The following is a 12,818-nucleotide window of genomic DNA, read 5'->3' as shown; positions in this document are numbered from 1 at the left end:
TTTATTTTTAGTGTGTAATTTGGTGTGTACATATCATATTGGTAAGTTAGATTTTATTTCTATATGGGCGAACCGCCCGACGATCCTGGGGGAACTACTCGTAGTTCCCCCAGGATTTGAAAATGAGATTCCAAACACTCCAATGGACATCTTAATTACGGCTTTAGAGTCGTCTATGGATACTGACTGTTCAGTATCTGATTCTGGAAAATTAAAAAGGAAAAGAATTGCTCGTGCAACTTGTAGTACATGTCTAGGTAAGAAAAGGAGACACGGTTCAAAAAGGATGGGACCAAATGTTTGTGCATGCATAACAAATGAAACAACAATAATAGATCAATATAATAATAAAGATTCTGAAGTCAATTCCAAATCTCAAAATGCAGTTTCTACTGCTCTTAACAATAATAGTACACAAAACACTGAAATCACTCGAACACCTATTGCTCGCACTAGGTATCAGCCATCAGATGCAGCACCATATATAATTCATGTCCAGAGGGAATTCTCAGATGATAACAGCAACACAACATTGCATCCCGTCACATTTGGTCGCTTTCTGAAACGTAAAGAAATTAATGGTATTGTGAATGGTAGTCTTAAACGAATTGGTCGTAATAGAATTAGTTTGTCTTTCTCAAATTTCACAGCAGCAAATTCATTCTTATGCAATCAAAGTTTAACAACTGAAAAATACAAAGCTTTTATTCCTACTTTTAACATTACACGTATGGGTGTAATAAGGGGTGTCCCCACTGATTGGTCTGATGAAGACATTTTACAAAATATAAGTGTCCCAATAGGTTGCGGTACAATACTTAAATTAAGAAGGCTTAAAAGGAAAGTTAATATCGATAATACAAATACATTTGAAAATATAGGCACTGTTGTTCTTACTTTTGATGGACAAGTACTGCCAACCCGAGTTTATATGTGTTATACTGCATTACCTGTAACCCTTTATATATATCCCACAGTACAATGTTACAACTGTTGTAGGTATGGCCATGTTAAAAGCCAATGTAGGGCCACTCCAAGGTGTTTTAAATGTGGACAGGGACATTCAGGGGAGAATTGCAATATTGATGAAAATGACTATTGGTGCTGCTTGTGCAAGGGTTCTCACCAAGCAAATAGTAAAAAATGTTTAGAATTTGACCGGCAAAAAGCAATTAAAGAGACTATGAGTAAGAGTTGTATTTCATATATGGAAGCCGTCAAATTACATCCACCAGTTAATAAAATGTCTTATGCAGATGCTTTACTTACAGCTCCTTCCTCCCCATCTAATATAAATAATGACAAATCTCCAAACTATACTACATTAAATACAGTTCCTGTAAATAACCAAAATAGGTCATATAAAAAGACAGTGTTTCTGAAACCAAAAGCCCTACCAAAATTCTCAAGAGGATATGATCAATATGCACACAATGAGATCATAAAAAGTCCCACACTCCCTCCATCTCAACCCATTTTTAATAATAATAATCATGATAAAAATATTCAGATTTCAGCAATTATAAAAACATTATTAGACCTTTTACAACAATCGAATTCAAATATATCACCGTCCAACGTAGCTTTACTTATTGATACTATATATAAGATCACAGATAATGGATCAAGCTCAGGCCATACAGTGGAACTGCCGGAGCCTCATCAATAAAAAACATGATGTTATACACATCATTAATAAATATGATCCCTTCATAATTTGTTTACAAGAAACTTGGTTAAAACCGGGATCTATTTTTAAGATCCCTGGTTATTCCTGTTTAAGGAATGACAGACCTGATGGGTATGGAGGAGTCGCCATACTCATCAGGAATTCTTTATCCTATAATATTCTTCCTTTGCCTTCACACAGTGATGATATCTCTGTTATTGCTATTATAGTGAATAGTATTTGTTATGTGTCTATATATTTCTCCCGCCCAAGTAATGCCATTTTCAAAGAAGTCAATAATTTATTCAACATCCTACCAAAACCATTTATTTGCTTAGGAGATTTTAACTCTCACCATCAGACTTGGGGTTCCTCTTCATCCAATAGTTATGGTGACCAATTATTGGAGTTAATTGACTCCCATAACTTATGTATTTTAAATACTGGTATGCCAACACGCATCACAAGACCCACTGAAGGTCTCAGCTCACCAGACTTATCTATATGTACACCAGATCTCGCTTCATCTCTTGTTTGGTGTCCGCTAAACTATAGTTATAATAGTGATCATTATCCATTATTAATTACTTTTCCTTTTTCAAAACCCTTGCAGCAGATGAAACAGCCCCGTATGAGGTATAAATTAAGTAATGCCAACTGGTACAACTACAAACAGAAAGTACATGAAAAATTATCAACTTTACCCAAAATATCCCATGACAATGTGTCAGAGTGTTCTCTGTCATTAGCTAAATTATTAATTGAGGCAGCTGATTCAACATTTCCAACCAAAAATAGTGGTCCTAGTACAATACCCTCTCCACCTTGGTGGGATGAAGAGTGTACTATTGCAGTAAAACAAAGGAAAATAGCTGAAAGACAGTACTGTGTCTGTATGTCTGAAGATAACTATAAAAATTATCAAGAAGTAGCTTATAATACTAAAAACTTATTAAAACAAAAAAAGATTGAAGGTTGGAGTAAATTTTGTGCCTCATTATGTCCTAATGTCAATCCATCTATTATCTGGCAAAATATACGTAGATTTAGATCGGCCTTTAATGTATCTCAACAACAAAAGATTTCTCCCACTCTTGCAGAACAAATATTAGATAGATTAGCCCCACCTTTCGTTCCAGAACAGCTCCATGTAAATCCTTTAACTATTAATACAGAAATAGTTAATAATAATGATTCTACATTTGATCTCAATTCATCCTTCACTGTCAATGAATTAAAAGGTGTACTTTCTGTTATTAAAGACTCGGCGCCTGGTGAAGACGGCATTCCATACTCTTTTATAGTACATTTAGACGAAGATGCTCTTAATTATTATCTCTCTTTAATCAACACAGCTATGACATCAGGTAATATTCCCAGTTCTTGGAGAACACAAACTTTAATCTTGTTATTAAAGCCAGATAAACCAAGTTCCGAACCTTCATCATATCGTCCCATAGCTCTATCTACTGTATTGGCGAAAATATCGGAACATTTAATAAAAAATCGCCTCGAATGGTTTTTGGAACACAATGGATTATTCTCAGATAGTCAGCTAGGATTTAGGAAAGGTAAGAGCACTTTTGACAGTTTGGGGATTTTTGTCACAGATATTAGATTAGCGTTTTCTAGAAATGATTCTGTAATAGCTGGTTTTCTAGATATAACCGCAGCTTATGATAATGTTAATATCCTGATACTGAAACATAAATTAGAGATGTTGAATGTACCTAGACATTTAATGAATTTTATTATAAATATGTTAACAGAAAGATTTATTAAATATACTGTAGATAATAATGATTGGATATATAGGACGGGAGGGAAGGGGCTACCTCAGGGTTCCGTAATGAGTCCAATTCTTTACAACATTTATACTATTGATTTAGAAGTATCCATAAATAAATGTGTAAAAGTTCTGCAATATGCGGACGATTTGCTTTTCTATGTTGCCGGCCGATTAATTAACGAGATTAGCGATTCCCTTTCTGCAGCATTAAAATTTCTTAAAAAATGGCTACATAATAATGGTCTAGATCTATCCCCATCTAAAAGCACTGTAGTTGTATACTCTAGAAAAAGGATTCCATCAGTAGTTAATGTTTTATATGATGATTCCCCCTTATCAGTTAAGGATCAGGCAAAGTTTTTGGGACTTGTATTGGACTCAAAACTCACAGGTGTATCACATTGTGAATCCGTTGTAGTGAGATGTGAACGCAACCTAAATATTTTAAGGTGTCTTAGTGGTGTATGGTGGGGCGCCCATCCTTCTATTATGAAACTCCTATATAATGCCTTAATTAGAAGCATTATAGACTACGGCTCGGTTTTATTAAATCCAGCAAACGCAGCAGCTTTTAAAAAATTGGATTGTATTCAATATAAGGCACTACGACTTATCACTGGATCAATGAAATCCAGCCCAATAAATTCGTTACAAATAGAGTGTTGTGAACCACCGCTAAAACTGCGAAGACAGTACCTGAGTGATACATTTTTTTTCCGTAGCCTAGCATTAAAAAAAAATCTCTTAATTTCTAGAGTCAAGGAATTGGCTGAGGTGATAGCCTCTTCGAAGTATTGGACTCATAAAGACCAACCTTGTTTAGTGAAAAGTTTCCAAAAATTTAAAGACATTACATCTCCAACATATCAGACTCAATATCTTCCCCTGTACCAACATAGTTACACTTCGCTAATACTTAATCCCCAAATATTATATAATATAGGTATAAATAAAGATGAAATTAACGCCAATGACAAATTTAACTATATTATGGATAATGAATGGAAAGATTGGCACTACATTTTTACGGACGCCTCGAAACATTCTAACGGCGAATGTGTAGGTGTTGGAGTCTACCATTCACAATACAAAATTCATCAAAAAATTAAGCTTCCGCCAGAGACCTCCGTCTATACTGGAGAATGCTACGGACTTCTTAAGGCGATTGAATATGTACTCCTTGCTAAACTATGTAAAACAATAATATTCTCCGATTCACTTAGTAGTTTGCAGGCTTTATCACATTTTCCCTTTAAATCCCACAAACAATCTCCGATAATTTTTAAAATTCGTGATCTACTTTCTCAATGCTTATCATTACAATTAAATGTTCACTTCGCTTGGATACCAAGCCATCTTGGTATATCTGGTAATAAAAAAGCTGATCAACTGGCTAATGATGCTGTTCGCGATGGCGATTTATTCCCATATGTCAATTACTGTAATGACCTAGCTTTGTTGTCAAAAATATACTTGTATGAGGATTGGAATCGGCTTTGGACAATTGAAACTCACAAGGGGAAGAATTACAGACTAGTACAAGAAACTATTCCTTATAAACCTTGGTTTAGTAAATTTAAATTTAATAAAAAAACCACATCAATTATTTGCAGACTTCGATTGGGACATGTATGTACACCAGCAAATCTATACAAATTTAATATTGTTTCTGACCCTACATGTGCTTGTGGAGCGTACGGAGATGTTAATCATGTGTTCTTCTCCTGCCCTCTATATGATCGCTCTGAATTTATTTCCCAACTCCTTCTGATCCGTGTCCCACTTCCTACATCTATTAATTGTTTGTTACATAATAGCGATACCAAGGTATATAAAATATTAGCCACATTTATTTTATATAATAATATAAAATTGTAAATATATACATATATATATATAATATATATACATTGTAAACATCATAAACCTGACCAATCCTTTATCCTACAAAATTCCGTTCTATTCCATATATTTCTGTGTATATTTCCCTAACTTTGATATTGGCTAAATGCGAAGGCAAAGCCAAAGATGGAGGAGGAGAAAAAAAAAAAAAAAAAAAAATAGATGTTGGCCGATTCTCAGACCTACTCAATACGCTCACAAAATTTCATCAGAATCGGTCAAGCCGTTTCGGAGGAGTATGGGAACGAAAACTGTGACACGAGAATTTTATATATAAGAGAACAAATGTTATGTTTTAAAAAGAAATAGATGCACCACCTGTGTGTTTCTTTTTGCAAACTTAAATTTACAAATAATCTTCCAAAATAAGCCTTTGCGAAACAAAAGTGTCCAATATTTGTTTCGCAAAAACCATTCTATTATTATTATACAAATTTCATTAAAAAATTCCATTTCTATTGTTATACAAATAATAATAATACCCGAGGATACACACGGGCTATCTAGTTACGAGGTACTTGTGTTGGGTGCTAAATAACTAAAAGAAATACTTAAATTCTGTTTTTGTAAGTGTATACATAATATGCACCGTACTAAGAATCAAAAGCGCTACCATAAGTAAGGTGGTGTGCTAAACCGCAAGACCTCCGAAGCTGTGAAATAATATGTTGTTTTAGGTCACTGTTTTCTACTGTGCATTCATTTGCTGTAGGTAGACTTCAATTTATGCAAATGATTGAAGAGATGGAATCTGCCCATGACCCACACGAATCCTTTTAATTGTTGAAATATATTATCTATTATATTTAACATAAAATATCTTAGTTTTCAGGAATTTCTTTTTATATACAATTTTCCTTTTATTATTTTAGCAGTTGTCCATTATGTATGCCAGTCATTTAAATTATTAAAAATATAAAATTTCTTTTTACAATATTTCAAGAGATATTTTTTTGTGGATTGCTTGAATTAATTCTATACTTTTAATTTTTAATCTCCATCGAAACGCCAAAGCTGACAGTTGAATGACTTGATACTTGAATTACTTCATCCCAACTTTGTCATTCATTGTTTCAAATGTAGTCTAAAAGAAAATATAAGAAATCTATTATACAAATTTATTTTAGTAATAAATTTATTAATCCTAATTCATCTTAGTGTTTTCACAACCAAAGTTTCTGTTACATATATCTAAAATGGCACCTAAAGCTGGAGGTGATACTGGAAAAGTTAATTCTGCGGTGTATAAAGATAAAACTAAACCTACAGATATCCGGCTAAGTAACATAAATGCTGCTAAAGGTAGGCTAACAACTGTTAAGAAAACTTGAAAAATATTATGTTCTTGCTTTTGGATTATTAATTGTTTTTTATAAACAAAAATAAACTGCAAGAAATATTCTAACCTAATGTTTACTTATCGTTTGTTATATGGGCATTATGAAGAATTATTGTTTTTGTACTTGGTCTTTCGGTTTGTTGTTGTACATAATTTAAAAGGTATATCGTTCTTAAATAAAAACGGGAATAATGTCCACATTACCTATATCAGGCTCAGAGCATCTACCAATTATGATTTAGACACTAAATATATTTGAATAATATGAACAATATCACTGAACCAGTACATATTTATTATTTAATAATCATAATATTAATACAAAAAGCCTTTTTTATCAACCAACATACTGATTAAGAGACAATCTTAATTTTGTCTTTGTTTTGTAAACAATATCCTTACAATATTTGCTTCTATTTCTTTTCACAATTAAATTTTATTATATAATAAATATTTTTGGTTAAAAACCATTTGTATTTGTTCTATGGAATAATATTTATAGAATACTGATATTGTCTTTTAAGAACATTACTGTAATTCTAAACAACACTTTATATTCATAATCCTTTACTGGGGTTCATACCAAGTTTTATTTTTGTGCTTCCAATAAGAGTGAATACTACTAATTCATTTATTATTTATTTTTGTGTTTTGTATTGATCTAGTGTTTTTATTCTAGCTGTATCTGATGCCATTCGCACCAGCCTGGGTCCTCGTGGGATGGATAAAATGGTATTGAAAAGATATTTTTTATTTGTCATGTTCTTTATTTACAATAGCTTTTCATATTATTGTTTTAAACCGCGAGAACTATCCTAACCTTATAAATTTTATTATTTCTATCGCTGGTCATGAGTTCTGCTAACTATCAGTCTTAATTTATCTCTTGTTCCAGATACAAGCTTCTAATGGGGAAGTCACCATAACAAATGATGGCGCCACAATTTTAAAGCAAATGAGTGTCATCCATCCTGCAGCTAAAATGGTAATCTCACAATACTTACTACAAATTTCTATATGTTCATATTTAATTAATCTAAACTTTAATGGTTAAGAGAACAGGATTGATTCCTATATAAAATAATTTAAAAACTTGAGCCACTGGTGATTTTTTGATAATTACTAGTCACACATATAATACATTTATTTACAATATTGTCTAGAATTATAAAAATTTAAAATTGTATGGTATTAACCTCAAGTAATCATAAATAAACATTTATAACTACGAGGTACCAATTTTTAGGAAGGTATAAACATACCTTCTTAAGAATTGGTACCTTGAAGTTTTACTTAGAGGCCAGAGTATAACTTTAGTTCATAGATAATGTTTTACTATCAAAATTATAGTATAGTATTACTGTATTACAGATGACTGCATTTTGTAATAAGCCCATATACATATTGTAATCTTTATGTTGCAGCTTGTTGAACTGTCTCGTGCTCAAGACATTGAGGCAGGAGATGGCACCACTTCTGTAGTGGTGATCGCAGGTGCATTGCTTGATGCCTCAGAAAAACTTCTACAAAAAGGCATCCATCCAACAGTGATATCAGATGGTTTCCAGAAAGCTCTACAGATAGCTTTACAGGTAATTTATTTATAAAGTAATATATGGTTTCTGATCTGCTCCTCACATATTTCATCATGACTTGCAACCATCTGCCAATACTCTTCTTCAATTTTGTAGACTATATTATTAGAAGTCTCTATTGTACATGTTTACAGGTGGTTGAAGGAATGTCTACTCCCGTAGATCTCACAAATGAAGATGCTCTCCTCAAAGCTGCGGCTACATCTCTCAACTCTAAAGTGGTGTCACAGCATTCTACAATTTTAGCACCAATTGCCGTACAAGCTATTCGTGCTGGTTTGTATTGTATTGTTGCTTGTATCAATGTTTAGTTTTATTTTAAAATATCAATATAAGTTACCAGTGTTTAGAAAAAGTGACAAAGCTATGAAACAAAGTTATATTACTTGCTGATAAATTTCAAGTATACATTTACACTGTAGGCTGAGCCAAAATATATATTATTAATTTATGAAATTAGTATTGAAAAAAGCCAGAGTTTATAAATGTGTGTTCACAGTACTCATTCAGTATTGATGGAAGAGAAGCATGAAGCATGCTGTAAATACTTAACATTATCGAACTGAAAACAATCCCAGAACAGCTTTGATGCAAATTCGCATATTTGATGCTATATCCAGTGCTAACTTTTTTTAATGGTAGTTATTTTTTTCAGTAATGGAGCCAATAGTGGGTGGTGTGGGCGCTCGCGTGGACCTCCGCGACGTTAAAGTGACGGAGCGAATCGGTGGCACTGTGGAGGACACAGAGCTGGTGCAGGGACTGGTTATCCCGCACCGTGCTGCGAATGTCAATGGGCCACATCGTATTGAAAAGGCTAAAGTTGGACTTATCCAGTTTTGTATTTCTCCACCAAAAACTGATGTAAGTTGTCAATTATTATTTTTTTGTGAAGTGTGAACTTTGATTTACCACAGATAGTTGTAAGTAGTGTACTGAATATGTTTACTTGTAATTTCGGAATAAAGTTTGATGTTATTTTGTTACAATAAATTACCAGTAAATAATTTTAGAATAGGAAATTTACCCTACATTTAAGCCCTTTTGCGCATAGTCATCCTTTTTTTTTTAATGTACCGCTCATTAGGAAATCTGTCTCATCAAAAGAAGAGTGAGAGCACAACACACAACTTTACATTTTTAAGGACAAATGTGGTGCTAGTGTTGTATAAAATGATAGGTTGGCAGGAATATTATCATTCAGTATCAAATTATGTCAATTAAAGAATAAACATAAAGAGACAGTAAACAATTCCATATAGTCCAGAATATGCAGGTGAGGAAGACTTATTCACTCTACTGAGTGTTTTCCAGATGGATCACAATGTAATAGTTTCTGATTATGCTGCTATGGATCGTGTGCTGAAAGAAGAACGTCAGTACATTTTGAACATTGTAAAGCAAATAAAGAAAGCTGGTTGCACAGTACTTTTAGTACAAAAGTCTATCCTAAGGTGAGGTGTATTAGATAAATTGATCTAAATACTTTTTGTAAATTTTTATATTGGTGAATTTAACTGTGAAACTAAGTTAAAAACAGCCAGTTTCTATGTAAAAATATTAATATGTAATTATATATAATATTTTTACAGGGATGCACTTAGTGATTTGGCTATTCACTTCTTGGATAAAATTAAGACTATGGTCATTAAGGATATAGAGAGAGAAGATATCGAGTTTGTATGTAAGACACTGGGCTGCCGACCAATCGCATCCCTTGATCATTTTACTGCTGAAAACTTGGTTAATGTTGATTTAGTTGAAGAAATCAATGAACCCGGCGGCAAATATATAAAGGTAATAATTTATTTTCACTTCTGCTTGAAACTTTATTGAATGAAAATTAGTTTTTATTTAGTGCTAATCTTTATCTAATAGCTATGCCTAGGCTGGGATGAAGAGCAGCACTATCATAAATATGTAAATATAGAAACTTCCTTTTAGTTCAAATTGTTATAAATTTATATTAAAAATATTGCTTTTATTTTTACAAATACATGCTAAATATGTATAGAAAATACCTAGAGAGATAGAACCAATCATACTCAAGAATACAAGTGTTCGTACCTTGCGAGGAATCGAACCCGCAACCATCGAAAGTAAAGCGACGTGCTAAACCGCGAGACCACCGAGGTCGTCACGCGTTAAACGTCACTGCTCGCAGATGACGGGGTGCGCGAACGGCGGGCGCACTGTGTCGGTGGTGGTGCGCGGGTCGAGCGGCGCGGTGGTGGCGGAGGCGGCGCGGTCGCTGCACGACGCGCTGTGCGCGGTGCGGTGCGTGGCGCGGCGGCCCGCGCTCGTGGCCGGCGGCGGGGCGCCCGAGGCGGCGGCGGCGGCGGCCCTCGCGCGCGCCGCCATCGCCGCGCCCGGCGCGCACCACTACACGCTGCGCGCCTACTCGGACGCGCTCGAGGTCGTGCCCTCCACGCTCGCAGAGAACGCCGGTATTCTACCACGTATTATACATTTCGTTTAAAATATTTTCATTGCCTCATTCCTTGCTCAATCCTTGCATCATTTAGTTTTAGACGAATCGACAATGAAGGAAGATTCTTTGTTGTCGAATTTTTTTTTCGGCGTCGGTAAATGTAGTCACTGCTGAATTAGAAACGCTTGTTAAAAAAACTAACCAAAATTGTAAGAAAATCAGTCTCTATTTTTTTAAACCTGTGATATATTTTTCATTTCTAAGATCAGTAAGTTATGTAGAATAAATATAATTTTAATGATATTTTATTTTAGCTGATATAGCACTTTAACTGGTATGTTTGAAACGCAAGTAATAGGGTAGCTAGCGATCCTGATAATAAAAATATGTACTATGTACACTTGGGAGATAACTAAGATGCTGAGAGCGACGCGAAAGTTACACAATACTGCTACCTTATCGCGTCGGTATGTGAATCGCTACTAAGTTGGGCTCACATGATTAAATTCTGATCTGACGACGTCGATTGAATTGCTTTACATATATTTCAGTAAAGCGACGTGTAGCGTTAGCGTAAGCATTAAGTCAAAATTTTATGATAATAATCATAATTTATTCAGCATGTTAACCATGCTGCATGCATACAGAGTGGAAAATATATAGAGATAATGTAATATTTATTAATTCATAATTTAAGACTCGCACTCTTGGAGCTTCATAAATCGAATAAGATTTATGAATGTAATATCTTAATCTTAATAATATTATAAACGAGAAAGTTTGTAAGTGGATATTTGTTACTCTTTCACGCAAAAACTACTGAACGGATTTTGATGAAATTTTACAGTAACATAGCTTATGCATCACAGTAATACAGGCCATGTTTTTTATTGAAATTTAATACGGGTGAAACCGCGGACACATCTATGTAATAGAGATAATGTGAATTGACTCTCAATTGAAAGCGTCCTGTAATGTGCATTCTGTGTTGTTGTGTGGCAGGCCTGAACCCTATCGAGACGGTGACGGAGCTGCGCGCGGCGCACGCGGCGGCGGCGTCGGGCGCCGGCGTGAACGTGCGGCGCGGCCGCGTCACCGACATGCGCCAGGAGCACGTGCTGCAGCCGCTGCACGTCACCGCCTCCGCGCTCGCGCTCGCCACGGAGACCGTGCGCGCCATACTCAAGATCGACGACATTGTGAGTCTCCTCAACTCTCCTACTACATAATGTAGCGGTCAATTACACGTCATTTAATTAACTCACTACAGTTCAAACTTGAGATAATTCGATCAGAATTTGGCCTTCAAGTGAATTGTTGCCGCCATGGCGAAGGTTAGAATTCTCAACTGGCCTACTCCATAATATAGCGGTCAATCACACGTCATTTAATTAACAAATTACAGTTCAAACTTGAATGCCAAGTTTTGATAATTTGATCAGAATTTGGCATTCAAGTTTAAATCACAGCAACTGTTCACAGTTGCTGTGATGGTGAAGGTTAGAACTCTCTTATTTAGACAATTCTATTCCCTAAATAAGAGAATTCTAACCTTAACCATTCGAAAGAGCCCCCTCGAAAACATAAAGGTCTATGATTTCAATTTTTTTCTCTCACACTCATTGTACGGCAATAGTTCCAACTGGAATGCGAAATTCTGATCATTTAGGCCGTGTGATTGGCGGGCAATAATGGTTCGTAATTGCTAAATGTCGTGGATTCGATCTACATGTTTACTTAAGTGTCGAGTTTATATTAATTTTATTATACTATATGATGCTTTTTGTTTCAGGTAAATACTGTGAACTAACAAGAATATGCAGCCGCAGTTTATATTCATAATTTACTCTTTATTAACAGTCAACTATAATAGTATTATATTACAGTATAAGTCAGTCCATCAATGTGATAATGGATGAATTCTAAAAATTATAATTTTGTTCACAAAAGTCTATTTAATTTGCAACCGAAATAAAATATGTATTTCAATGACTTTAGTTTTTGACTGACCAATATTGTAACATTCTTAATTGTTTATCGAATATTAATGCCTAGTTAGTATTTAACATAAAATATAAATAAACAACTAAATG

At 34.5% G+C, this 12,818-nt stretch overlaps 1 protein-coding gene and 1 long non-coding RNA gene across 2 annotated transcripts; one reads left to right on the top strand and one right to left on the bottom strand.

Annotated features, from left to right (window-relative positions):
• Positions 1–273: 273 nt before the first annotated feature.
• LOC131845059 (uncharacterized) lies at positions 274–3,641 on the bottom strand. Its single transcript, XR_009357614.1, has 4 exons — positions 3,505–3,641; positions 2,797–3,368; positions 2,025–2,335; positions 274–559 (listed from the first exon to the last, which is right to left on the bottom strand). It is a non-coding gene; the product is annotated as an uncharacterized LOC131845059 (long non-coding RNA).
• A 2,788-nt stretch (positions 3,642–6,429) lies between these two features.
• On the top strand, positions 6,430–12,780 carry LOC131845061 (T-complex protein 1 subunit delta). The gene is made up of 11 exons (XM_059194073.1): positions 6,430–6,662; positions 7,379–7,431; positions 7,595–7,684; positions 8,124–8,291; positions 8,429–8,570; positions 8,950–9,158; positions 9,609–9,748; positions 9,887–10,091; positions 10,459–10,741; positions 11,728–11,924; positions 12,518–12,780. Exons 1-11 carry the CDS (start codon positions 6,557–6,559, stop codon positions 12,533–12,535), a joined length of 1,611 nt encoding a protein of 536 aa, XP_059050056.1. The 5' UTR covers positions 6,430–6,556; the 3' UTR covers positions 12,536–12,780.
• Positions 12,781–12,818: the final 38 nt, after the last annotated feature.

This window comes from Achroia grisella, unplaced genomic scaffold (assembly GCF_030625045.1).
Source record: "Achroia grisella isolate CSIRO2021 unplaced genomic scaffold, CSIRO_AGI_Agris_v1 utg4502, whole genome shotgun sequence".
Lineage (NCBI taxonomy): Eukaryota > Metazoa > Arthropoda > Insecta > Lepidoptera > Pyralidae > Achroia > Achroia grisella.
This window is presented reverse-complemented; position numbering and strand designations above follow the sequence as displayed.

Bases quoted from the DNA above. Each gene is read 5' to 3' on its own strand.
- LOC131845061 (XM_059194073.1), top strand. From the start codon at position 6,557: ATGGCACCTAAAGCTGGAGGTGATACTGGAAAAGTTAATTCTGCGGTG. The intron at 7,685-8,123 runs GTAATCTCACAA...TTTATGTTGCAG, and splicing joins TCCATCCTGCAGCTAAAATG to CTTGTTGAACTGTCTCGTGC. The intron at 10,092-10,458 runs GTAATAATTTAT...CACTGCTCGCAG, and splicing joins CCGGCGGCAAATATATAAAG to ATGACGGGGTGCGCGAACGG.